General features: G+C 42.5%; 1 protein-coding gene across 2 annotated transcripts in view; it reads left to right on the forward strand.

The window, feature by feature from the left end:
* GALNT14 (polypeptide N-acetylgalactosaminyltransferase 14) overlaps window positions 1-24,964 on the forward strand; it is a 499,360-nt gene that overhangs the window by 437,157 nt on the left and 37,239 nt on the right. For both annotated transcript variants that reach the window (XM_064277243.1, XM_064277244.1), the window contains exons 7-9: window positions 7,795-7,882; window positions 8,647-8,731; window positions 10,916-11,019. In XM_064277243.1, coding sequence (XP_064133313.1) covers window positions 7,795-7,882; window positions 8,647-8,731; window positions 10,916-11,019 — 277 coding nt within the window. The remainder of the gene's footprint in view (window positions 1-7,794; window positions 7,883-8,646; window positions 8,732-10,915; window positions 11,020-24,964) is intronic.

Raw genomic sequence — 24,964 nt, forward strand, 5'->3', positions numbered from 1 at the left:
TTTTTTTGATATGCTGTTGAATTCTATTGGCTAGAATTTTGTTGAGGATTTTTGCATCTAAGTTCATGAGGGATATAGGTCCGTAATTTTTATTTTTTTGTGGTGTCTTTACCTGGTTTTGGTTTCAGGGATGTGCTGGCTTCATAGAATGAGCTTGGGAGTATTCTGTCCTTTTCTATGCTCTGAAATACCTTTAGTAGTGGTGGTGTCACCTCCTCTCTGAAAGTTTGGGAGAACTCTGCAGTGAAGCCATCAGGGCTAGGGCTTTTTTTTTGTTGTTGGGAGTTTTTTTTATTACCTTTTCAATCTCTTCTTTTGTTATGCGTCTGTTTAGTTGTTCTACCTCTGTGTTGGTTTAGGTAGCTAGTGTGTTTCTAGTAAATCATCCATTTCTTCTAGGTTTTGAAATTTTTTCAAGTACAATTTTTCATAGAAATGTGATATGATTCTTTTAATTTCAATTGGGTCTGTTGTAATATCACCCATCTCATTTCTTACTTGGGTTATTTGCATCCTCTCCTGGGTTTTCTTTTTCTTTTTTTGTCAGTTTGGCCAATGGTTTATCAATTTTGTTGATTTTTTCAAAGAACCACCTTTTGATCTTGTTGATTCTAATTTTTTTTTCCTGTTTCATTTAGTTCTGCTCTAATTTTTATTATTTGTTTTCTTCTGGTGCCTGAGGGTTTCTTTTGTTGCTCTCTATTTTTTTTTCTATTTGTTCAAGTTGTAGGGATAATTCTTTGATTTGGCCCTTCCTTCTTTTTGTATATGTACATTTATTGATATAAATTGACCTATGAGCACTGCTTTCGTTGTGTCCCGAAGGTTCTGATAGGAAGTGTTTTCATTTTCATTGGATTCTATGAATTTCTTTATTCCATCCTTAATGTCTTCTATAACCTAGTCTTTTTTGAGCAGAGTATTCTTCAGTTTCCAAGTGTTTGATTTCTTTTTCCTGATTTTTCTGTTATTTATTTCCACTTTTATCCCTTATGGTCAGAGAGATGCTTTGCAATATTTCAATGTTCTGGATTCTGATAAGGCTTGCTTTATGACCAAATATGTGGTCTATTCTCGAGAATGTTCCATGTGCACTAGAAAAGAAAGTGTACGTGGTTGCTGTTGGGTGGAGTACTCTGTATATGTCTATGAGGTCAAGTTGGTTAATTGTGGCATTTAGATCTTCTGTGTCTTTATTGAGCTTCTTTCTGGATGTCCTGTCCTTCACCGAAGGTGGTGCGTTGAAGTCTCCTACTATTATTGTGGAGCTGTCTATCTCACTTTTCAATGCTGATAGAGTTTGTTTCATGGGTCTTGCAGCCCTGTCATTGGGTACATTAATATTTAATATGGTTATATCTTCTTGGTATATTGTCCCTTTAATCATTATATAGTGTCCTTTCTTATCTTTTATGAGGGATTTAACTTTAAAGTGTATTTTGTCAGAAATTAATATTGCCGCTCCTGCTCTTTTTTGATTGTTGTTTGCTTGATTTATTTTTTTCCACCCTTTGAGTTTTAGTTTGTTTGTGTCTCTATGTCTATGGCGTGTCTCTTGTAGGCAGCATATAGATGGATCATGTTTTTTAATCCATTCTGCCACTCTCTGTCTCCTTAGTCCATTTACATTCAGTGTAATTATGGATAGGTATGAACTTTGTGCTCTCATTTTGGTCTTTTTTTTGTATGTTGTTGGCAGTTTCTTTTTCCCACTTAATTTTATGTGCTGAGTAGATGACCTTTATATATTGTTCTTTCCTCATATTCGTTTTTGTTGATTTTGTTCCTGCTGTCTCTATTTTTTCTCGTATTTTGTTTTAATGAGTAGGATAGTTTGTCTCCTTTGTGGTTACCTTATTATTTACCACTATATTTCTAAATTTAAACCTAACTTTTATTTCTTTGTATCACCGTATCTTCCTCTCCTTGTGGAAGGCCTATGATTACATTTCTTAGTCCCTCTCTATTGTTTTAATGTTGTCTTCTTTTACATAATAACATTGCTGTTACTCTGTTTTGAGCTTTTTTTTTTTTAAATCTTGCTTTGTTTTTTTTGATTTCCCTGTCTGGGTTGACTTCTGATTGCTCTGCCCAGTCTTCTAGTCTTGGGTTGATACCTGGTGTTATTGATTTTCTAAGAACTCCCTTCAGTATTTCTTGTAGTTTTGGTTTGTTTTTTATGAATTTCCTAAACTTCTGTTTATCTGGAAATGTCCTAATTTCACATTCATATTTAAGAGATAGTTTTGCTGGATATATGATTCTTGGCAGGCAATTTTTTCCTTCAATTTTTAAAATAAGTTATCCCATTGCCTTCTTGCCTGCATGGTTTCTGCCGAGTAGTCCAAGCTTATCCTTATTGACTCTCCTTGGTAGGTGACTTTTCATTTATCCCTAGGTGCTCTTAAAATTCTCTCTTTATCTTTGGTTTTGGCAAGTTTGATTATAATATGTTTTGGTCACTGTCTTTTAAGATCTACCTTATGTGGAGTTTGATGAGTATCTTGGATAGATATCTTCTCATCTTTCATGACATCAGGGAAGTTTTCTGCCAACAAATCTTCAACAATTCTCTCTGTATTTTCTGTTATCCCTTCCTGTTCTGGTAGTACAATCACTCGTAGGTTATTTCTCTTGATAGAGTCCCAAAAGATTGTTAAGTTTTCTTCATTTTTTTAAGTTCTTTTATCTGGTTTTTCTTTAAATATGCCAAGTGATTTATTTTCAAGTTCAGAAATTCTAGCTTCTAGTTGCTCAATTCTGCTCCTCTGACTTTCTTTTGAGTTGTCTACTTCTGTAATTTTATTGTTAATCTGAGTTTCTGATTGCTGTCTGTAGATTTTTCAGGTTATTAAATTTTGCAGTATGTTCCTGAATAATCTTTCTAATTTCTTCAGTTGCTTTATCTGTGTGTTCCTTGGCTTGTTCTGCGTATTGCCTCATTTTCTTCCTGATGTCTTAAACGGTTCTGTATATTAAACTTTTGTATTTTGCCTCTGGTAATTCCAGGAATGCGCTTTCATCTAGAAGATCCGTGGATTCTTTGTTTTGAGAGCTTGTTGAGGTGATCATGGTCTGTTTCTTTATGTGACTTGATATTGATTGTTGTGTCCAAACCATCTATAAGTTATTGTATTAGTCCATGTTTGCTTAGTGTGTTGTAGCTTCTTGCTTTGTTTTTTTTTTTTGATATGCCCAAATGGGTTGCTTGAGTGAGCTATCTTGATTATTTTCACCTTTGGAGCTCTGACATCCTGTCCCCAGATGGCTAGAGCTGTTATCAGGCATATCAGCCTAGGAGTCCATTCACTTTTCTTGTGTGAATTCAGCTCAGGTGTCCAGGTAGCTGATCATCAAGTATGTGCTACAGGCTTTGTCCTATAGTCTTAGAGGGGCAGGGGTGATTGGTGTAGGTACAGGTATCTGGTTGCAGCAGGGGGTCATGCTCTAAAAAAGGCAGGGGGTTGAGAACTGACCTCCGAGTGTCTCTGAGGAAAGCGCATCCCTGTTGCCTAGAGAGTGCAGATGGGTGGGTTCTGCAGACGGACCATGGGCACCCAATGTTTTTGGCTGTAAGGACTGAGAGGTACCAGTTATCCTTGGACCCCAGTTGTGGGTGGTTGGGTGCCCTGAGTGGAGCTACTAGCCCTTAGGCTCCTGATGTGGGTAGGTGAGGACCCTGTTTAATAGGCAAAACAATGTCAAACATCAAGCACCCCCCTCTCCCCTACACAGCTGAAACAATTGGAGTTTGCCAACAAGGGCTTACTTCAGGTCCATGCAGAGGGGAAAGGTGCTCAAAGTCCACAGACCATTTATGCCTGGACAGGAGCCACTTCTGTTCTGAGCTCCCCTGGTTAGAGGAGCTGGAAAATTATCTTTTCCCCCAAATCCAAATTGTTTTCTTCTCCAAGGCCGGGAGGATGGCTCTAGGTGCTCAACAGTGCGTATCTCAGGCCCAGGGATTTCAGCTGCTGAAGCTGGCTTGGGGGTCGGGGGGGGGCACGTTAAAATATACACAACTACTTAGCTTTTGCCAAGAGCACAGTTCTCTGGTTCAAGAGGTGTGAGTAGGCTGTGTGTCTGGCTGCATCTCCCTGAGCAAACTGCAGCCGAAAGCTAGTACCGGCCTGCTGCCACTGCTCCGGGAATGGTGCCTGAGGGCTCCCTGTGATTCAGGTCTGGTAACTCCTATCTGCTTCTAAACCGTCTTTTCCTCCCCCTGCCCCTCTGTTTGTTTTCTAAGCTTGCCTTTGATTCTCAGGGCTTCTAGCTTGTCATAAATATACTTGTTTCACTTGTTTATTCGGGTCTTTGTTATAAAGACGGCTTGCCGGAAGTGTCTGTCTATTCCGCCATCTTGGCTCCACCCCTGCCTTTATGCTTTTGTATAACCTTCTTGACTTCCTCTGTTGCTTTGTCTGTGTGTTCCTTGTCTTGATCTTCAGTTTGCCTAATCTTCTTCCTGATCTCTCAAAGATTTCTATATATTAATCTGTTGAATTCTACCTCCAGTAATTCCAAGAATTTCTCTTCGTCTGGGTGTACTGGAACTGCTAGCCTTTTAGTTAGCAGCCAATCACATTAATTCTTTGCACCACCCAGAGACTCCTAAAACAGTAGGTGCTTGATAGTGTTGGTTGATTAAATAAGCAAATGGTTGTCTCTCTTGGAGTTTTTGATTGCCCCCTCGCAATGTGGTTTCGGCATATGCATTCAACCCTCTGCCTTGCTCCTGGTGAGGACCATGGGGTAGGAACTTAGGCTTGTAAGCAAGGATAAGAGTCATAGTCCAGAATCTTCCAGGGATTCTACTAGATGCCTAGTTGAGCCTGAGTGTGGTACTAGCCTTAAAGTGGACAACCCCCCTGTATAAGGTCTGGGTAGTTTTATGAAGAGTTCCCTAATCCCTGAGCTTAGAGGAGGAAAAGCCATCTCATTCAGCTGTGATTGACCCACTTGACCTTCTGCAGCTGCTGATCCAATAGCCTGAGAAGGAGTTAACACACACCCTCTTTTAGCCAATGCTGATTGAACACCTGCTACTCACCAGGCTGTAGGCAGGGCTGCAGAATATGAAAGTGGAGCAGGCACCGATCCCCCTAAATCACCCAGGGAGGCTTGTGTCCTGGCTTTGACGAGTCATTTATAAAGTCCCCCGCAGCCCCTTCTCAAGGTTATGGTTTCAAACAGCATTTAACCCCAAATATTCCTCACTTACTGCCTGTCTGGTGTCCATGACTGAGCTAAGCAGACTTCACAACTGAGTTGTGACAGGAATAATAAGATGAAAATCCTCAGAACTTAGAGGCAGAGTGCACTGAAGCTAACACAGCCCCGAGACAGAGCCATGCATGGCTCCTGGAGAAGCCTGTGGCCCAGGTAAGCAATGAGCACATTTTCATTTTGATTTCCAAATATTGAAGAAAGATTAAAAAAAAAAAAAAAAAGCAAAACAATGTCTACAAAAGGGCTTGGTACAGCTTCAGAGGACCCAAAACTCAGCAAGCAAAGGCAGAATGAGAACACTGTCAGACAACAGGAGAAGGTCAGTCTCTGAGCTTCTAAGAACATTTCAGAATTCAAGTCACAATGTCTTTGGGTGTGTGTCTGTGTATAGGCATTTGTGTCAGTGGGTTGTGTATGTGCATGCACTGTGACTACACACAGACCACAATGACAGTGGCCTGTGTGAGGGCCCAGAGGAACTGTGACATTTGGGCAGGTATCATCCTGATTGCGAATGAAGCATCTGTGCACGTCCCAGCAGTAGAAGCAATGCATTGAGAATGAGCACTGCCTCCCACGTGGGCCAATTTGTTTTCAGAGGCGCCTTGTTACTGTCAGAATGACTCACACGTTGGAGGCTGAGGGCAAAATTAAGTCTGTGAACTTAAAATCAGGCACTCAGTCAATCTAGAGCTTAAAATAAGAAGACAGCCTCATTTGGGAGAGAGATTGAACGAGGAAATTAAATGGCTTCAAGGAGAAACAGAGGTTCCTGCCTGCACCAGCCAAAGTGTGGTAGGTGCTGAGGTTTGGAAAAGCTTTCCTGCCTGGTTCGTCTGAGACTTACTGGCTCTCCCAGGTGACCTGATTCCTATTTAGCCATCCAAGAGTCTACTTCTTCACAGCTGGTCTCTACTACCCACTGGGGGCCAACTTCTTCCCCTCTTGCATGTCAAGAGCAGGAGTACTCAGCCAGGATGGGGAATATATATATATATATATATATATACACACACACACATATGTATGTATATGTATGTTTTTAGTATATATGCAGGACACACAAGAGCCCTTGACATGCTCTTGACTTGCTAAAACATAGTGAAGAAAACAGTTGCTGTCGAGTTGACTCCAACTCATGGCAACCCTGTAAGTGTCAGAGTAGAACCGTGCTTCACAGGGTTTTCAATGGCTGATTATTTGGAAGCTGATCGCTAAGCTTTCTGGGTGGACTGGAGCTGCCATCGTTTTGGTTGTTGCTGTTGTTAGGTGCAGTTAAGTCAATTCTGACTCATAGCCACCCCACGTGACAGAGTAGAACTGCCGCTTAGGGTTTTCTTGGCTGTAATCTCTACAGATCACCAGGTCTTTTCTCCTGTGGAACTACTGGGTGGGTTTGAACCACCAAGCTTTTGGTTGGCAGTCGATCATTTAACCATGTGTCACCAGGGCTATGGAGCCACCTGGCATGTATGTGTGTATACACAGTGGCCTGGGGGAAGTACCAAGACATAAGGCTGAAAAGCTAGAGAAATAGCTGTTTTTGATGATCTCAGAAACCATGCTAAGAAATTTTAACTTTATCTTATGGCAATTAAAGTTTTAATAGTTAAGTGGCAGAGGCAAATCTGCATATCAGAAAGACAACTTTGGCAGCCTTGTGTAAAATGAAAGGGAAAGAGGGTGAACTAGGAGGCAGAAGTGTGGGTGGTTAGGAGTCCACTGCAGTATTCCAGGCATGAGTAGATGAAGGAGGGTGAGGAGTAATTCAAAAGAGAGATTTTAGAGTCAGCAACACTTGGTCTGGTTAATGGGCAGGGGTAGCGCTTCTTAATGTAGTGGTGTTGGGGTGGAGGTGATGGTTCTATTAGCAGAAATAGGAAATTTAGGGAAAGGAGCACATCCAGGGAAAAGATGATGAAGCCACCATTCGAGGGGCTGTGTAAAATCCACATGGAGGTGGCCAATGGCTTGTTGGAGCTGAGTGTGGAATGCAGGGCTGGAGATACAGATTTGAGAGTATCCATCTACAGGCAATGACTGAAGTTAGGAATCTCTAGAAATAGCATTCATCAACTTGCTCATGAACCATAAGCCTAGCAAGATATTTTTTTCCAGAGTATTTGGAAATTTCAAGAGGTTCTCACTGTGGGTGTGTGTCTTTGCTTCTTGGGATTGTGAGTGTGGGATTGCCTGCCCAGCTAATTGTGTCTCCCGTCTTCCCAGAGTCCTACTGATGTAAAAGGAACTCTCAACAACCTTCTTCCCCATTTCCCCTTTCTCAGTATTCAGCACTCTCCATCCAGCCTTAGATGGCCACTGGGGCTGAGACCCCGATTAAGGATAAACTTTGCACTTTAGGCATGGGATGTAGATAGATTGTGGCATCCAGTGCCCCATTTTATAAATGAGAAAAATTGAGATCCAGAGATGAAATTGCTTGGTCAAAGCCACAAAGCCAGTCACAAAAGGTAGCACCACCATGGTGGGTCCCTACCAAGTTCCTGGACTCCCAGCCAGGCTCTTGAATGCCACAAACTGAAAACAGCATCTGTTGTTTTACAGGACTACACTCGGGTAGTGTGCCCAGTGATTGATATCATCAACCTGGACACATTTAACTACATTGAGTCCGCCTCGGAGCTGAGAGGGGGTAAGTGAGGCTAAATTCTTCTCCCTAATAAGGACTCTCTTTTCTTCTAGTCATTGCTTTAAAGGGGGAGGGACATGAGGGAAAGACTTATCTTGGTGGTTTGTCTGGAATGCCCAGCCCTGCATTCTGCAGTGTGACTCACCCCAGCTTGGCCTTTGCCACTTGGTACTGTGAAAGGAAGGGCCTGGGTATTGGGCAGGACACTCCCAGCTCCGGAACTCTAGCTCTAACATAGAGCTCACCAGGGACCTGAGGATCCTCTGCTATATAGGGCCTGGGTTATTTTAGCTCCTCAGTGTTGGGCAGCACCCTTTCCTAGGGACCCACCATAGCTCTCCACCTTGGCTGGTCCCCAACCCAAGACCAATTTTAGGAGATTTGGGTCGTCTAGAGACCCCTCACAAATCTACTTATACATTCCTGAGACTCATGGCGAAGGATTACATTCCACAACTGCCCATCTTGTCCACAGGCCCTACCCCTGGGCTCTGCCAAACCTGACCCCTTGTTCTCTGCCCTTTATTCCATACATAACTCTACCCCAGCAGAGAAGATTCAGAGAAGGAGTAGGAGGTGAAGAAAGAGAAGGAAACTAAAATTTGGCAGCCATGTTACCAATCAGTCTCCATGAGTCCTGTTATTCCCAGGACCAACTCCCCTGGGAGCCTGGGTGCATATGAGAACTTCCAGAAACGGTGCAAAATGGGGAAGTTTTGCAAGTACCTCTAGGAGACCACATCAACCAAGTTGGTGCTGTGTTTTAGGTTTTGACTGGAGCCTCCATTTCCAATGGGAGCAGCTCTCCCCAGAGCAGAAGGCTCGACGTCTGGACCCCACTGAGCCCATTAGGTAAGTAGGAAGGGTCAGTGCAAGGTGGAGAAGCAGACTCACCATTACTAGGTCCTTCCCACTGTCACATGATATAGGGAGACATTCCATATTAAATACTCAAAATATTGGGAAGAGATGAAGAACACCCTTTGCCAGGCCATATCCACTTTTTCCCTTATTTTAGGAGGCTTCAATCATCATGGGGAGTTCTATCTAAGGGATGGGGGCCTGCTGGAGCCCAATGTTATCCATCTGCACATATGCCATGGTGTACTTAGGCTTCCTGCTAAAGGTTGGAGAATACAAGATGGTCCAATTTGGCCTTGTATAAGGGAAAAGTTAGTCCTTTAGGGCCAGGGGCAGGGCCCTGTGGTCTTGGATATCAGGATTCAGCCCAGGAAGGGCTGCTATAAGTAGAGGCAGGTAATCAAGGCATGGCCACTCCTACACATGAAGAAACACACCTGCTTCCTTCTGTGCAAGAACATGATGGGAGACATGAACGCTGTGCTGCTTTCCCAGCCCTACCTATGGCCTGCATTTTCTTTCCCAGTCCCCTTGTGTCCCACAACATGTGATGGCAAGATGGTTGCATGGGGCTCAGGCCCATCTGAGGGTCTGGAGTAGAACAGAGTGCAGTGGTCCACCATGTGGAGGACCTGTGGTCTCTACATCAAGAGTGTGTGGCCTTGCTATTCCTACCTAAGTACAATGGGTAGCAGACATGTTCCAGGTCTCTTGGGAATCTATAAGCTAAACCATATCTGTCTCACAGGGAGTGTCAGGAGAATAAGAAAAATGCCTGAAGAGTTACAGAAAAGGCCACCGGACTGGGCATTTTCAGCCCAGTGATGTAGGGATGTCCAGGACAATTCAAGTGCATCTCTGTATCTCTGATGCTTTCTGTGTGGTAAATGTTTGATAATTTTCATTGAAATTATTTAAGTCAAACTGAAGACCAAAGGGGTTATGAAGAGTTGGATGGTGATGCTCCAGACAGATAGATGGGAACTCTGAGAACTCTATTCTGGGACCTCTGTCTCATCTATGTGCCAGTCCCTCTTCACTGATCTGAAGTGATGCCAAGAGGGAGATTGGAGCCAGATGATATCCCAGATAATGTCCTTTATTTCTAAATGGGTGTTAGAAACTTCTTACTGTGCTGAGAACCCTGAAATGCACAGCACCTCCTCAGTTACTCTCAGGGCAGCTGTGCCATGTGGGGTGTGGGCGTGGGAAGAGGGTCCACCTGTCTCGACACCTTAAAGGAGTGTACTAAGTCAAGGACAAAGGTGCTGGAGATGCTACCTCTGGGTTTCTCCCATCTCTGTCTCAATGGCAGTGTTCTTGGGGGCAGTTTCTCTTATGGGAAGGAATCTGTTCATTCAGAGAAGGTGTTTCCCAGGATTAGGCCAGGTCTAGGGTGCACCAAAGTGTCATGGCATCTGGAGACCTGGATTTCAGACCAGCTGTCCATCAGCTATTGTTTGATTCAGGAGAAAACTCATTCACCCTCTGGCCCCACTGAATGAGGGTCCAGGTCCCTAAGAGTTCTCCTACCTACCCCAGCCATTGATTCTTACAGACATACCTCCTTGAGCTTGCCAGATTATTGCTTGGACTCTGCTTCCCTTGTGTAATTTCCTCTTCAAACACTTTCCTTTCCAAGCAGTCACTCTGACATCTCTCTCAGCAATCAAAGTTTAGGTAGGTTGTGGTGGGGCCCCAAGAAATGAAAATGAAGAGTAAGGAGTAAAAAAGGGAGAGAGTACAGTTTGATGAAATGGATGTGCTGTTAATAAGTGCTGCCTCAGCCCTTCTTCTCTGCCCTGGTTAGTGGCTCTCTGCCTGCTCCGACTAATGGAGTTCCCAAGAGAACCACACTGACAGAGTCAGTGGGAGAGGCCCATGGATGTTTCCAGGCTCTCAGAACAGCTGGGGCTCTGAGTGAGTCCCAGTTTCCCATAGGCAGTATGCTAATGAGTGGATTAGCCTGTCTACAAGGTCAGGGAATTTTCAATCAAAGGAAGAACATCCTGAAGTATGTTCTTGTTCTAGGTAATCAGAAAATTTATTGGCTTTTCTGAAGAGGAACAGAAACAAGAGGAAAATGGCCTTGAGTTCTGGATGACAGCACAGAAGAATTTGAGAATGGTCCCCCTTCCATAACCAATTCTCCCTCTTTTTCTTCCAAATGCACAGGACGCCAATCATAGCCGGAGGGCTCTTTGTGATTGACAAAGCCTGGTTCGATTACCTGGGGAAATATGATTCGGAGATGGACATCTGGGGTGGGGAGAACTTTGGTGAGTTACCGCCCTAGACATCTGTCATGGATTGAATTGTGTACCTAAAAATATGTGTCAACTTGGCTAGGCCATGATTTCCAGTATTGTGTGGTTTTCTTCCATTTTGTGATCTGATGGAATTATCCTCCATTTTGTAATGTGTTGTAAATCCTAACCTTTGTATGCTAATGAGGCAGGATCAATGTGGGGTGTACCTTGAGTCACAGCTCTACAAGAGGATGTGACTCAAGTCACAACCTTACTCAAGTCACACCTTTACTTAAATCACAACTTTACTCAAGTAACACCCTTGCTTGAGTCGCATCTTCTATCTTACAAGAGATAAAAGGAGAGGGAAGCGAGCAGAGAAGGAGAAACCTCACTATCACCAAAGAAGAAGAGTTTGGAGCAGAGTGTGTCATTTGGACCCAGGGTCCCTGTGCTGAGAACCTCCTAGACCCAGGGGAAGATTGATACCAAGACACATGGAGATCTCCAAGGAAGCAGAAGCTGAAGAGACAAGGACCTTCCTCCAGAGCCAACAGAGAAAAAAAAAGCCTTCCCCTAGAGCTGGAGCTCTGAATTCGGATTTCTAGCCTCCTAAACTGTGAGAAAATAAATTTCTGTTTGTTAAAGCCATCCACTTGTGGTATATTGTTATAGCAGCTCTAGATAACTAAGACAGAATTTGGTACCAGAAGAGTGGAGTGCAGCTCTAACAGCTCTAAAATGTGGAAGTGGTTTTGAAATTGGGTAACGGATAGAGTCTGGAAGAATTGTAAAGTGCCTAATAGTAAAAGTCTAGATGATTTTGAAGAGACTGTTTGTAGAATTATGGACGTCAAAGGCAATTCTGGTGAGGGTTCAGAAGGAAGTGAGGAGAGCTATAGAGAAAGTCTGTATCATCTTAGAGAATACATATGGTGCCAGCAACAGAATGTTTGCTAGAAATGTGAACATTAAATGTCCTTCTGGTGAGGCTTTAAAATAAAATGATGAACATGTGATAGGACAATGGAGGAAGGGCAATGCGTTTTTATGCAGTAGCAAAGAACTTGTCTGAATTATGTTCAAATATTTGGTGGAAGGTAGAACTTATAAGTGATGAACTTGGATATCTGGCTGATGAGATTTCTAAGCAAGATCTTAAAGTGGCCAAGTGATTTCTCCCTGCTGCTGATTGTAAAATGTGAGAGGAAAGAGATGTCTTAAAAATGAACTTAAAGATTTGTAAAATTCTGTTGTACGAACTACGGACACGTGTCCTAGAATGTTCACCAAAGATGTGGCTACACAATCTTTTGTTAAAGAGATTAAGCCTGTCACTAATGAATCTAACCAACTATCAGCAAAAAACCCATCAGCTTAGACTGAAGGGGACAGAAAAAGAACAAAGGAAAGAATGCTGTCTGCCTTTTGGAATTCTGCAGCCAGGAAACAGGCCAAAGGAGCTACATCTGTTGTCCTCCGACAAAAGAAAAGGACTATCTCTGGAACAGATTGGAGATCAGCAGAACTGTTGGAGCATGGGAAACAGAATCTTCTAGGTTCCAATGAATGGGGCCATGCTTTCTGGGCCTCAAAGGGCAGGGCCACAGCCTCCTAGGTTTCAAAGGTTTGGATCTTTGCCAACTTGATTCTGGAGTGTGGGGCTGCTGTTAAGGTGTACCAAGGGTACAGGACCGCTACCCAAGGCTGAAGGGGTGGGCTGTCATATCCAAGGGGCAGAAGAATGGGGCCACCTAAAGCCAAGGGAGCACAGTTGCCATCCCAGAGGGCCTGGAAGGCAGAGCTGAAGCCCAGGGCCGAGGGGCCTCCACCCAGAATCAGAGGGCATGGCCAACACCCAGAGTCTAGAGGGCAGGGCCATTGCCCAGGTGGTCTCAGAGAACAAAGGATTATTTTCACGCCTTGAGAGCTGATGTAAATTGTTCTACTGGGTTTTGGACTTGCTCCATGTCTGTTATCCCTTCTTTCTCTCCAATTTCTCTAATTTGTAATAGAAATGTCTACCTTGTGCCTATTCCACCGTTGTACTTTGGAGACAGATAACTTGTAATCCAGATTTCACAGATGAAGAATTTTGCCCCAGCATGGAATAAACCTAAAGTTTCACCCATGTTTGATTTAGATGACTCAGAAAACGAGATTTTGGACTTGGAGTCCATTTAAGACTTTTGGGATGTGATGGGGTGAATGTGTTTTGCATGTGGCAAGGACATAAGTTTTAGGAGCCACCGGGTGGAATGTCATGGATTGAATCATATCCCCTCAAAATATGTGCCAACTTAGCTAGGCCTTGATTCCCAGTACCTCGGAGATATTGCAGGTTCAGTTTCAGACCACCGTGATAAAGCAGATATGGCAGTAAAAAGAGTCACACAATTTTTTTGGTTTCCCAGGGCATATAAAAGTTATGTTTAACCTATACTGTAGTCTATTAAATATGCAATAGCATTATATCTAAAGAAACAATGTACATACATTACTTTAAAAACATTTTATTGCTAAAAATTGCTAACCATCATCTGAGTCTTCAGCAAGTCATTATCATTTTGTTGGTGAGGATCTTGCCTTGAGTTTGATGGCTGCTGACTGATCAGGGTGGTGGTTGCTGAAGGTTGGGGTAGCTGTGGCAATTTCTTAAAATAAGACGACAATGAAGTTTGCCACATCAATTGACTCCTTTCATGAAAGATTTCTCTGTAGCATGCGATGCAATTTTCTAGCATTTTATCCACAGTGGAACTTCGTTCAAAATTGGAGTTAATCCTCTCATACCCTATTGCTACTTTATCAGCTAAGTTTATGTATTTTTCTAAACCCTTTGTTATTATTTCAGCAACTTCACCAGGAGTAAATTCCATCTCAAGAAACCATAAGAAACAACTCCTTATGCTTAAAGTTTTATCATAAAGTTGCAGCAATTCAGTCACATCTTCAGGTTCCACGTCTAATTCTTGTTCTCTTACTATTTCCACCACATCTGCAGTTACTTCCTCCACTGAACTCTTGAACCTCACAACATCATCCATGAGGGTTGGAATCAACTTCTTCCAAACTCCCATTGTTGTTGATATTTTGATCTTCTTCCATGAATCATGAATGTTCTTAATGGCATCTAGAATGGTATATCCTTTCCATTGATTTTCTAAGGTCTCCAGCTTACTTTGCCCAGATCCATCAGAGGAATCACTATCTGTGGCAGATATAGCCTTACAAAATGTATTTCTTAATTAATAAGACTTGAAAGTCAAAATTATTCCTTGATCCAAGGACTGCAAAATGGATGTTGTGTGTTGACAGGCATGAAAACAACATTAATCTCTTTGTACATCTCTGTAAGCTCTTGGATGACCAGGTGCATCCCCAATGAGCAATAATATTTTGAACAGAATCTTTTCTTCTGAGCAGTAGATCTCAACCATGCCCATTGCTGTCAAGTTGATTCCAACTCATAGCTACCCTACTGGACAGAGTAGAATTGCACCATGTGGTTACTAAGGAGCAGCTGGTGGATTCAAACTGTCAACCTTTTGGTTAACAGCCAAGCTCTTAACCACTGTACCACCAGGGCTCAAGGTCTCAACAGTGGGCTTAAAATATTCAGTAAAGCATGTTGTAAACAGGTGTGCTATCATCCAGCCTTTGCTCTGGCATTTATAGAGCACAGGCAGAGTAGAATTAGTATAATTCTTAAGGGCCCTAGGATTTTCAGAATAAGGGATTGGCATTGGCTTCACCAGCTGCATTAGCCCCTAAGAAGAGTGTCAGCCTTTCCTCTGAAGCTTTGAAGCGAGGCTTTGACTTCTGCTCTTTAGCTATGAAAGTCCTAGACGGCATCTTTTTCCAATAAAACTGTTTCATCTACACTGAAAATCTGTTGTTTAGCATAGCCACCTTCTTCAATTATCTTAGCTAGATCTTCTGGATAACTTGCTGTTAGCTTTTACATCAGCACTTGCTGTTTCACCTTGTACTTTCATGTTATGGAGATGGCTTCTTTCCTTAAACCTCATGAATCAACCTTTACTAGATTCATACTTTTCCTCTGCAGTTTTCTCACCTCTCTCAGCCTTCACTGAATTGAAGGGAGTTAGGACTTTGCTCTGGATTAGGCTTTGGCTTAAGGGAATGTTGCAGCTTGTTTGATCTTCTATCCAGAACACTAAAACTCTCTATATCAGCAATAAGCCTGCTTCATTTTCTTATCATTTGTGTGTTCACTGGAGTAGCACTTTTAATTTCCTTCAAGAACTTTTCTTTTGCATTCACAACTGTTTGACACAAGAGGCCTAATTTTCAGCCTGTCTCAGCTTTTTACATGCCTTCCTCACCAAGCTTAATCATTTCCAGTTTTTGATTTAAAGTGAGAGATGTGTGACTCTTCCTTTCACTTGAACACTTGGAGGCCAATGTAGGGTTATTAGTTGGCCTAATTTCAATATCATTGAGTCTCAGGGTGGAGGGAGGCCTGAGGAGAGGGAGAGAGACAGGGGAATGGGTGATTGGTAGAACCGTCAGAACACACACAACATTCATTGATTAAATTCACTTTCTTATATGGGAGCAGTTTGTGGCACTCCAAAACAATTACAAAGGTAACATCAAAGATCACTGATCACAGATCACCATAACAGATATAAAAATAATGGAAAAGTTTGAAATATTGTGAGAATTACCAAATTTGACACAGAGACACAAAGTGTGCACATGGTGCTGGAAAAATGGCGCCGATAGACTTGTTCAACACAGGGTTGCCACAAACCTTCAATTTGTTAAAAATGCAGTATCTGTGAAGTGCAATTATGTAAAGTGCAATAAAACAAGGTATGCCTGTATTGTGTGGTTGTCCTCCATTTTGTGATATGATGGAATTATCCTCCATTATGTAATGTGTTATAAATCCTAACGTCTACATGTTAATGAGACAGGATCAGTGTAGGGTGTATCTTGAGTCACAGCCTCACAAGAGATATGACTCAAGTCATACCCTTACTCAAGTAACACCTTTACTCAATTCACACCCTTAACTCAAGTAACACCCTTGCTTGAGTCACACCATTTATCTTACAAGAGATAAAAGGATAAAGAAGCAAGCAGAGAAGGAGGGACCTCACTATCACCAAGGAAGAAGAGCCAGGAGCATAGTGCATCCAGGGTTCCTCCACTGAGAACCTCCTAAACCCAAGGGACGATTGATGCCAAGTTACATGGAGATCTCCAAGGAACCAGGAAGCAGAAGCTGAAGAGACGACCTTCCTCCAGAGCCGACAGAGAAAGAAAGCTTTTCTGTAGTACCAGCTCTCTGAATTCAGACCTCTAGCCTCCCAAACTGTGAGAAAATAAATTTCTGTTTGTTAAAGCCATCCACTTGTGGTATTTCTGTTATAGCAGCACTAGACAACTAAGACAACATCTGAGCATATACTATCCCATATGACCCTGGACCTTACTCTGCCCTCAGCCCAAGGGCCCTGAGCTGTGGGTCCCTATGTCCTTAGACCTAGCACCAAGCTGACAGGCATATGTCATTGGGATGAGGGCCAGGGAGAGGGTAAGTCCATTCCTCCAGGGGATGGTCAGAGTGGTTATTGGTAGGGTGGTTTCTGAGCAACCTGTTAGGGGAAAACTGAGATATGAAGACCAGGAAGAACACCAGGTCCAAAGGGCCCAAGGCAGGCTTGAACTGGGGCCCTGAACTTGGGAATTTGGTGTTGGAAGGAGACTGGTCAGAGAGAATGAGGAACAGGAACTATCGTGACAACATTAACATCCACTGGTGCAGTATTCAAGAAGATAACACTTAGCACTGCTAATGAGGAGGATCTTGGTTAATTGCCACAGAAACCTTTGGGATATCTTGACCTTATCTTTTAGTGAGTGAGGAAGGGTGAGGGTAGAGGGGCTGGATTATGGGATCAAAAGCAGTACAAGCAAATGGTCAGGCCTGGCCACAGTGGTTTAGGGCTGAAGTTTGCAGCTACAGAAAAAGGAGTATAGTCAGAAAGACTCATTCTATCTAGCCAGTGACACTGAGGGACCTTCATTTTTCTCATGTATTGAAAATGTGACATGGAGATAATAATAATCCTACTTCTTGGTGGTGTGAAAATCCATTGAGGTAAGTGTGTAAAAATCCTAGCGATGCCCTATAAATGTCAGTCTCGTTTTCTTTCTTCCAGTAGGTGAGAGCTAGATCACTAGAAAACAAGCTCCATAAGGGCAGGGATTTTTGTCGATTTTGTTCACAGCTCTGTCTCCAGTATTTAAAACAGCTCCTGCCACCTTGGAGGCCCTCATTTGCTGAACAAATGAATCACAGTGGAGGAAGAAGAAGAATCCCTGGGTGCCCACGTCCCATCTGTCCACACTGGGTAGCATTTCTAGTGCTGGCTCTGGGAGCATGGTGTAGGCCAAAAGAATGATCCATGAAGCTCCTCCTGGCATTTAGCAGTAATCCTGTCTGCTGTCCACTGCCACTGTTTTCCCATCCCTCCTCCCCCCTCCCTAAGTGTTTTATGGTTTTCTTTCTCAGTCATGAAGAGACATTTCCTGGAAATTTATGGCTTCCAGCCGGACCCACAGCATCTGTTCTTTCAAACAGGGCAGTGTAAAGAAATCCATCAGAGAAGTTGCTCTCCTGCAGTATGTGGGCCAGATTGGAAGCTCAGCAAACAAAACACAAAATGCCAGCTCCTATTCACCCAGTCCATGGAGGCCTTCTGGAACTTGATAGGAGTTGAAGGAGGGGTGGTTGAGGCCAGGTCTGCCTGCACCGGCCCAGGAGAACTTGAAGCCATGTAGACTCATGGAGTTCTCAATAGGGCAGGAATTTCTCTCTTACTGGGCAGAGCCAATCATTGTTGTTAGTGGCCGTTGAGTTAGCCCATGGCTCATGCCAACCCCATGCACAACAGAACAAAATGCTGCCTGGTCCTGCACCATCCCCATGATAGGTTCCAGCTCACACCATTGTGATCCATAGGGTGTTCATCAGCTGATTTTTGGAAGTAGTGTACCAGGCCTTCCTTCCTAGTCCGTCTTAGTCTGGAAGCTCTGCTGGAACCTGTTCAGCATCATAGCAACACACAAGCCTCCTCTGACAGATGGGTGGTGACTGTGCCTGAGGTGCATTAGCTAGGAATCAAACCCAGGTCTCCTGCGTCGAAGGTGAGACTTCTACCACTGAACCTCCATTGCCCCCGTGAGTCAATCATATGTCCCTACAATCACTGTTCCTCTTACAATCCTTAAGGATGTGTTCAAGGCTTTCCTTCTAGCCACCAAATGAATTCTCTCTGCAGGATTTTTAATAGACAGCAGTCATCCAGTCTCAGCTTGAATAATACTTAGGATGATGTGTTCACTAATTCACAGTTTAGTACATCCTATTGTTGAGAAGTTTTTGTTGAATTGTTAGAAAATTCGTACAAGTCGAAACCTGTTACCCTCCAACTTCTGTCTGCCAGGGCTTGGTCTGTCCTACTGATCAGTACAAAATGAGGATGAGCCTTCTGTGTGGCAGTTACATTTGAATCCAAGCAGTGCATTATTTTTAATGATGGCACACGCTTGTCCAACCTACCAGTACCTTCTTATATGGCAATGTTGACACACATCTGATCAAATCAAGTGGCAATCTCATCTCATCTGCTTCCACGTTGGTTGTCTTTAACAAGTGTTGATTCAAACAGAGAATTTGGGAGGGGTGCTGGGGAGGAGGTATAGGAGAGACATTTTATAATTCATCACAAAAATTTTTAAACCACAAAAAGAAGCACTTTAGACAGCTATCACAGGAAACACTTTGTCTTATCCCACCCCAATGTTCCATTATGTTACAGCCCCCTACCAGCACTTTGAAAGCCATTTCTGGAGATATATATATTAACATTTTATATGCCAGAAAATTAAGTGCTTTCCCAGCAGCGGATGCATCATGTGACAGTGGCAGATCCTCAGGCGAGGATAGTCCCTGTGGAATAGGGTGATGATCAGGAGTAGCATGGGGTTTGTGAGTAATGCATCAGCTGCAAAAGGAAGATGGTGCTAAGTAGAGGAGGAAGCTGCATGTCACAATGAAGGAAACCCAGTTCTACAGTGTAGCATAAGGGGCCACCCCATTCCCAAGTCACTGAGCCCTGAAGATCTGCTCTCCTCAGCATTGCTCACAGCCATCATCTTTTCTCCTTCCCAACTGATACTCTCCTAAATGGTCTCTCTACCTCTATTCTACTCCCGTTAAATCCATCCTCCCACACTCCTGCTGAAATGCTCCATCACTCCCAGGTCTGTAATCTACCAGTGGCTTCCTCTTGTCCTAAGGATGAGGTGCACACTCTCCTAGCCCTTCCTTACCTCCCCAGCCTTTTCTGCCTGCTCCTCCCCTCCAGCCTTCAGTTCAGACTTACTGATGGAACCTCCTGCAGTTCCCAGAATTTGCCTGGCCCTGTAAATGACTTAGCCTTTGCTTTTACCTTCTACCAAAGTCTGGTTCTGCAGTGGAACTCATCCCTAAGTACACCTCCTCTAGGACTAGGACATCTTCCCTGCCCTCCCTCTTCTGACCCCTCCCTCAGTATATGCCCCTCAGCAGTGGGATGGTTTCTCTCCTCCATCTTAGCATGCAGCCCTTGTATGTATTTGCCTATTTATTCATCTTGCCTGCTGCCCTGCCTGTCACTAAACCTGGGAGCTCCTCAAAGGCAAGAATACTTCATCCAGCTTCTTGTTTCTGAGGCCTGGAACAAAATAACTGTTCACTAAATAAGTACTCAAAAAGTGACAGCCTGAATGGGAAGGGGATTGAGGGTATGAAGTGCAGCATATATACAATGTGTGATGCTCCTTTCAAAAGAGGTCCCACTGAATTGCATAGCCCATAAGAAGAACGGTAGTAACAGCAGATAGAGGTGTTTCCTATCTAAAAACTGGGATTTCTGTGTGTTCTGGACCTATCTGTGTATGTTGTGTGGACTTTATTTCACAGCACAAAAGTCCATGAGTTATTGGAAAAGGCTGTGTCCAGGGCGCCCATGACCGAGCTCAATTGCCTGTATCACCTACCTGGCCCCGTTTTGCTTTCCATCTGTCAAAGGCAACCCTGGATGGATTGAGTGCCATGGCCACGTGAGAGCCATGCCATGCCTCAGCCCACCTCACCATACACTGGTTTGAAACCAAAGGCCCTGTCCCTGGTGCCATCATTCCCACAAAGTATTTCTAAGATTAGCTGAATATTTTTGATAATTACATTTGTAGTTCAGCATTTGATCAGGCTTTAGAACACTGTAGCGTTTAGGCCTTTTTTTTTCTTCAGAAGTTGATTTGCATTAAAATTTAAAGTTTTGATCTTCTCTGACCATAAGGCCATAAAAGTGGAAATCAATACAGGAAGAGCAGGGAAAAGAAATCAAACTCTTGGAAACTGAACAATACCCTGTTCAAAAAAACACTGGATTATAGAAGACATTAAGAATGGAATAAAGAAATTCAGAGAATCCAATGAGAATGAAAACACTTCCTATCAGAACCGTTGGGACACAACTAAAGCAGTGCTCAGGGGCCAATTTATATCAATAAATGCACACATCCAAGAAGAAGAAAGGGCCAAAATCAAATAATTACCCCTAAAACTTGAACAAATAGAAAGAGAGCAACAAAAGAAACCCACAGGCACCAGAAGAAAACAAATAATAAAAATTAGAGCTGAACTAAATGAAATAGAAAACAGAAAAACAATTGAAAGAATTAACAAGACCAAAAGCTGGTTTTTTGAAAAAAATCAACAAAATTGATAAACCACTGGCCAAACTGACAAAAGAAAAACAGGAGATGAAGCAAATAACCCAAATAAGAAGTGAGATGGGTGATATTACAACAGACCCAACTGATTTTAAAAGAATCATATCAGATTACTATGAAAAACTATACTCAAACAAATTTGAAAACCTAGAAGAAATGGGTGAATTCCTAGAAACACACTACCTACCTAAACTAACACAAACAGAGGTAGAACAACTAAAGAGACCCATAACAAAAGAAGAGACTGAAAAGGTAATCAAAAAACTCCCAACAAAAAAAAAGCCCTGGCCCTGACGGCTTCACTGCAGAGTTCCACCAAACTTTCAGAGAAGAGTTAACACCACTACTACTAAAGGTATTTCAGAGCATAGAAAAGAGCGGAATACTACCAAACTCATTCTATGAAACCACCATAACCCTGATACCAAAACCAGGTAAAGACACCACAAAAAAAGAAAATTATAGACCTATATCCCTCATGAATGTAGATGTAAAAATCCTCAACAAAATTCTAGCCAATAGAATTCAGCAACATATCAAACAAATAATTTACCATGACCAAGTGAGATTCATACCAGGTATGCAGGGATGGTTCAACATTAGAAAAACAAGGTAATCCACCATATAAATAAAACAAAAGACAAGAATCACATGATTTTATCAATTGATGCAGAAAAGGCATTTGACAAAATTCAACACCCATTCATGATAAAAACTCTCAGCCAAATAGGAATAGAAGGAAAATTCCTCAACATAATAAAGGGCATTTATACAAAGCTAACATCACCCTAAATGGAGAGAGCCTGAAAACAGTCCCATTGAGATTGAGAACCAGACAAGGATGCCCTTTATCACCACTCTTATTCAACATTGTGCTGGAAGTCCTAGCCAGAGAAATTAGGGTAGATAAAGAAATAAAGGGCATCCAGATTGGCAAGGAAGAAGTAAAAGTATGTCTATTTCCACATGACATGATCTTATACGCAGAAAACCCTAAGGAATCCTCCAGAAAACTACTGAAACTAATAGCAGAGTTCAGCAGAGCATCAGGATACAAGATAAACATACAAAAATCAGTTGGATTCCTCTACACCAACAAAAAGAACATCGAAGAGGAAATCACCAAATCAATGCCATTTACAATAGCCCCCAAGAAGATAAAACACTTAGGAATAAATCTTACCAGAGATGTAAAAGACTTATACAAAGAAAACTACACTACACTTCTGCAAGAAACCAAAAGAGACTTACATAAGTGGAAGAACATACCTTGCTCATGGATAGGAAAACTTAACATTATAAAAATGTCTATTCTACCAAAAGTGATCTATACATTTAATACAATTCCGATCCAAATCCCAAGGACATTCTTTAATGAGATGGAGAAACAAATCACCAATTTCATGTGGAAGGAAAAGAGGCCCCAGATAAATAAGGCATTACTGAAAAAGAAGAACAAAGTGGGAGACCTTACTCTACCTGATTTTAGAACCTATCATACCGCCACAGTAGTCAAAACAGCCTGGTGCTGGTACGACAACAGGTACATGGACCAATGGTACAGAATTGAGAATCCAGACATAAATCCATCCACATATGAGCAGTTGATATTTGACAAAGGCCCCAAAACAGTTAAATGGGGGAAAAGACAGTCTTTTTAACAAATGGTGCTGGCATAACTGGATATCCATCTGCAAAAAAATGAAACAAGACACATACCTCACTCCATGCACAAAAACTGACTCAAAATGGATCAAAGACCTAAATATAAAATCTAAAATGATAAAGATCATGGAAGAAAAAATAGGGACAATGGTAGGAGCCCTAATACATGGCATAAACAGTATACAAAACGTTATGAAGACTGTAGAAGAAAAACTAGATAACTGGGTGCTTCTAAAAATCAAACATCTATGCTCATCCAAAGACTTCACCAAAAGAGTAAAAAGACTACCTACAGACTGGGAAAAAGTTTTTAGCTATGACATTTCTGATCAGTGCCTGATCTCTAGAATCTACATAATACTGCAAAAACTCAACTGCAAAAAGACAAATAACCCCAATTGAAAAATGGGCAAAAGATATGAATGGACACTTCACTAAAGAAGACATTCAGGTAGCTAACAGATATATGAGGAAATGCTCACGATCAATACCCGTTAAAGAAACGCAGATCAAAACTACAATGAGATTTCATCTCACTCCAACAAGGCTGGCATTAATCCAAAAAACACAAAATAATAAATGTTGGAGAGGCTGTGGAGAGATTGGAACATTTATACACTGCTCATGGGAAAGTCAAATGGTACAACCACTTTGGAAGTCAATTTAGTGCTTCCTTAAAAAGCTAGAAATAGAACTACCATATGATCCAGCAATCCCACTGCTTGGAATATATCCTAGAGAAATAAGAGCCTTTACACGAACAGATATATGCACGCCCATGTTTATTGCAGCACTGTTTACAATAGCAAAAAATGGAAGCAACCAAGGCACCCATCAACAGATGAATGGATAAATAAATTATGGTATATTCACACGATGGAATACTACACATGGATAAAGAACAGTGATGAATCTGTGAAACATTTCATAACATGGAGGAACCTGGAAGGCATTATGCTGAGTGAAATTAGTCAGTTGCAAAAGGACAAATATTGTATAAGACCACTATTATAAGAACTCGAGAAATAGTTTAAACTGAGAAGAAAACATTCTTTCGTGGTTACGAGACAGGGGAGGGAGAGAGAGTGGCAGAGGGGCATTCACTAATTAGATAGTAGATAAGAACTAGTTTAGGTGAAGGGAAAGAGCACACAATACAGGGGAGGTCAGCGCAGTTGGACTAAACCAAAAGCAAAGAAGTTTCCTGAGTAAACTGAATGCTTCTAAGGCCAGGATACCAGGGGCAGGGGTCTGGGGACCATGGTTTCAGGGGACATCTAAGTCAATTGGCATAATAAAATCTATTAAGAAAACATTCTGCATCCCACTTTGAAGAGTGGCGTCTGGGGTCTTAAATGCTAGCAAGCAGCCATCTAAGATCCATCAATTGGTCTCAACCCCCCTGGATCAAAGGAGAATGAAGAACACCAAGGACACAAGGCGATTAGGAGCCCAAGAGACAGAAAGGGCCACATGTACCAGATACTACATCATCCTGAGACCAGAAGAACTAGATGGTGCCTGGCTACAACCAATGACTGCCCTGACAGGGAACACAACAGAGAGCCCCTGAGGGATTAGAAAGCAGTGGGATGCAGACCCCAAATTCTTATAAGACCAGACTTGATGGTCTGACTGAGACTAGAAGGACCGTGGTCATCGTGGCCCCCAGACCTTCTGTTGGACCAGAACAGGATCCATTCCCGAAGCCAACCCTTCAGACATGGATTGGACTGGACAATGGGTTGGAGAGGGATGCTGGTGAGGAGTGAGCTTCTTGGATCAGGTGGACACTTGAGACTATGTTGGCATCTCCTGCCTGGAGGGGAGATGAGAGGGTGGAGGGGGTTAGAAGCTGGCGAAATGGACACGAAAAGAGAGAGTGGAGGGAGAGAGCGGGTTGTGTCATTAGGGGGAGAGTAATTGGGGGTGTGTAGCAAGGTATATATGGGTTTTTGTGTGAGAGACTAACTTGATTTGTAAACTTTCACTTAAAGCACAATAAAAATTATTTTTTAAAAAATTGATGCTTTGATTCCAATTTACACAGCACAGATACGTGTGATATATCTACCACTTGAAGCTGCACTTCACTTTTTAGGTTTTGATCATTAGAGAAAAAAGGAATCTGTCGCCCAGTGGAAACTACGTGTGTGTGTGTGTGTGTATGTGTGTGTAAATGTGGGGGTGGGGGTGGGGGGCATATTTCCATTAAACAAGGTATTGGAACATATACAAAGGGAGAATATAGGTTTCCTGAATTTATAATGGGGGATTTCCAAAACCCAGCCCAGAGGTACATCATTCACAAAGGACAGTGCTGAGAATAGAGAAATGGGGTGGGATCCAGAGAGAAGCCACCACCAACCCACCTTCCCTAGAATGTAATCAGAGACATCAAGCTATGTCAGGCTTGCCATATGTGTGTGCATGTGTATATTATAGAAAGAACATGGGCTATGGAATAGGCCCATGTCTGAATCCTGTAGTC

The sequence above is a fragment of the Loxodonta africana genome, chromosome 26 (genome assembly GCF_030014295.1).
Source record: "Loxodonta africana isolate mLoxAfr1 chromosome 26, mLoxAfr1.hap2, whole genome shotgun sequence".
NCBI classification, from domain to species: domain Eukaryota; kingdom Metazoa; phylum Chordata; class Mammalia; order Proboscidea; family Elephantidae; genus Loxodonta; species Loxodonta africana.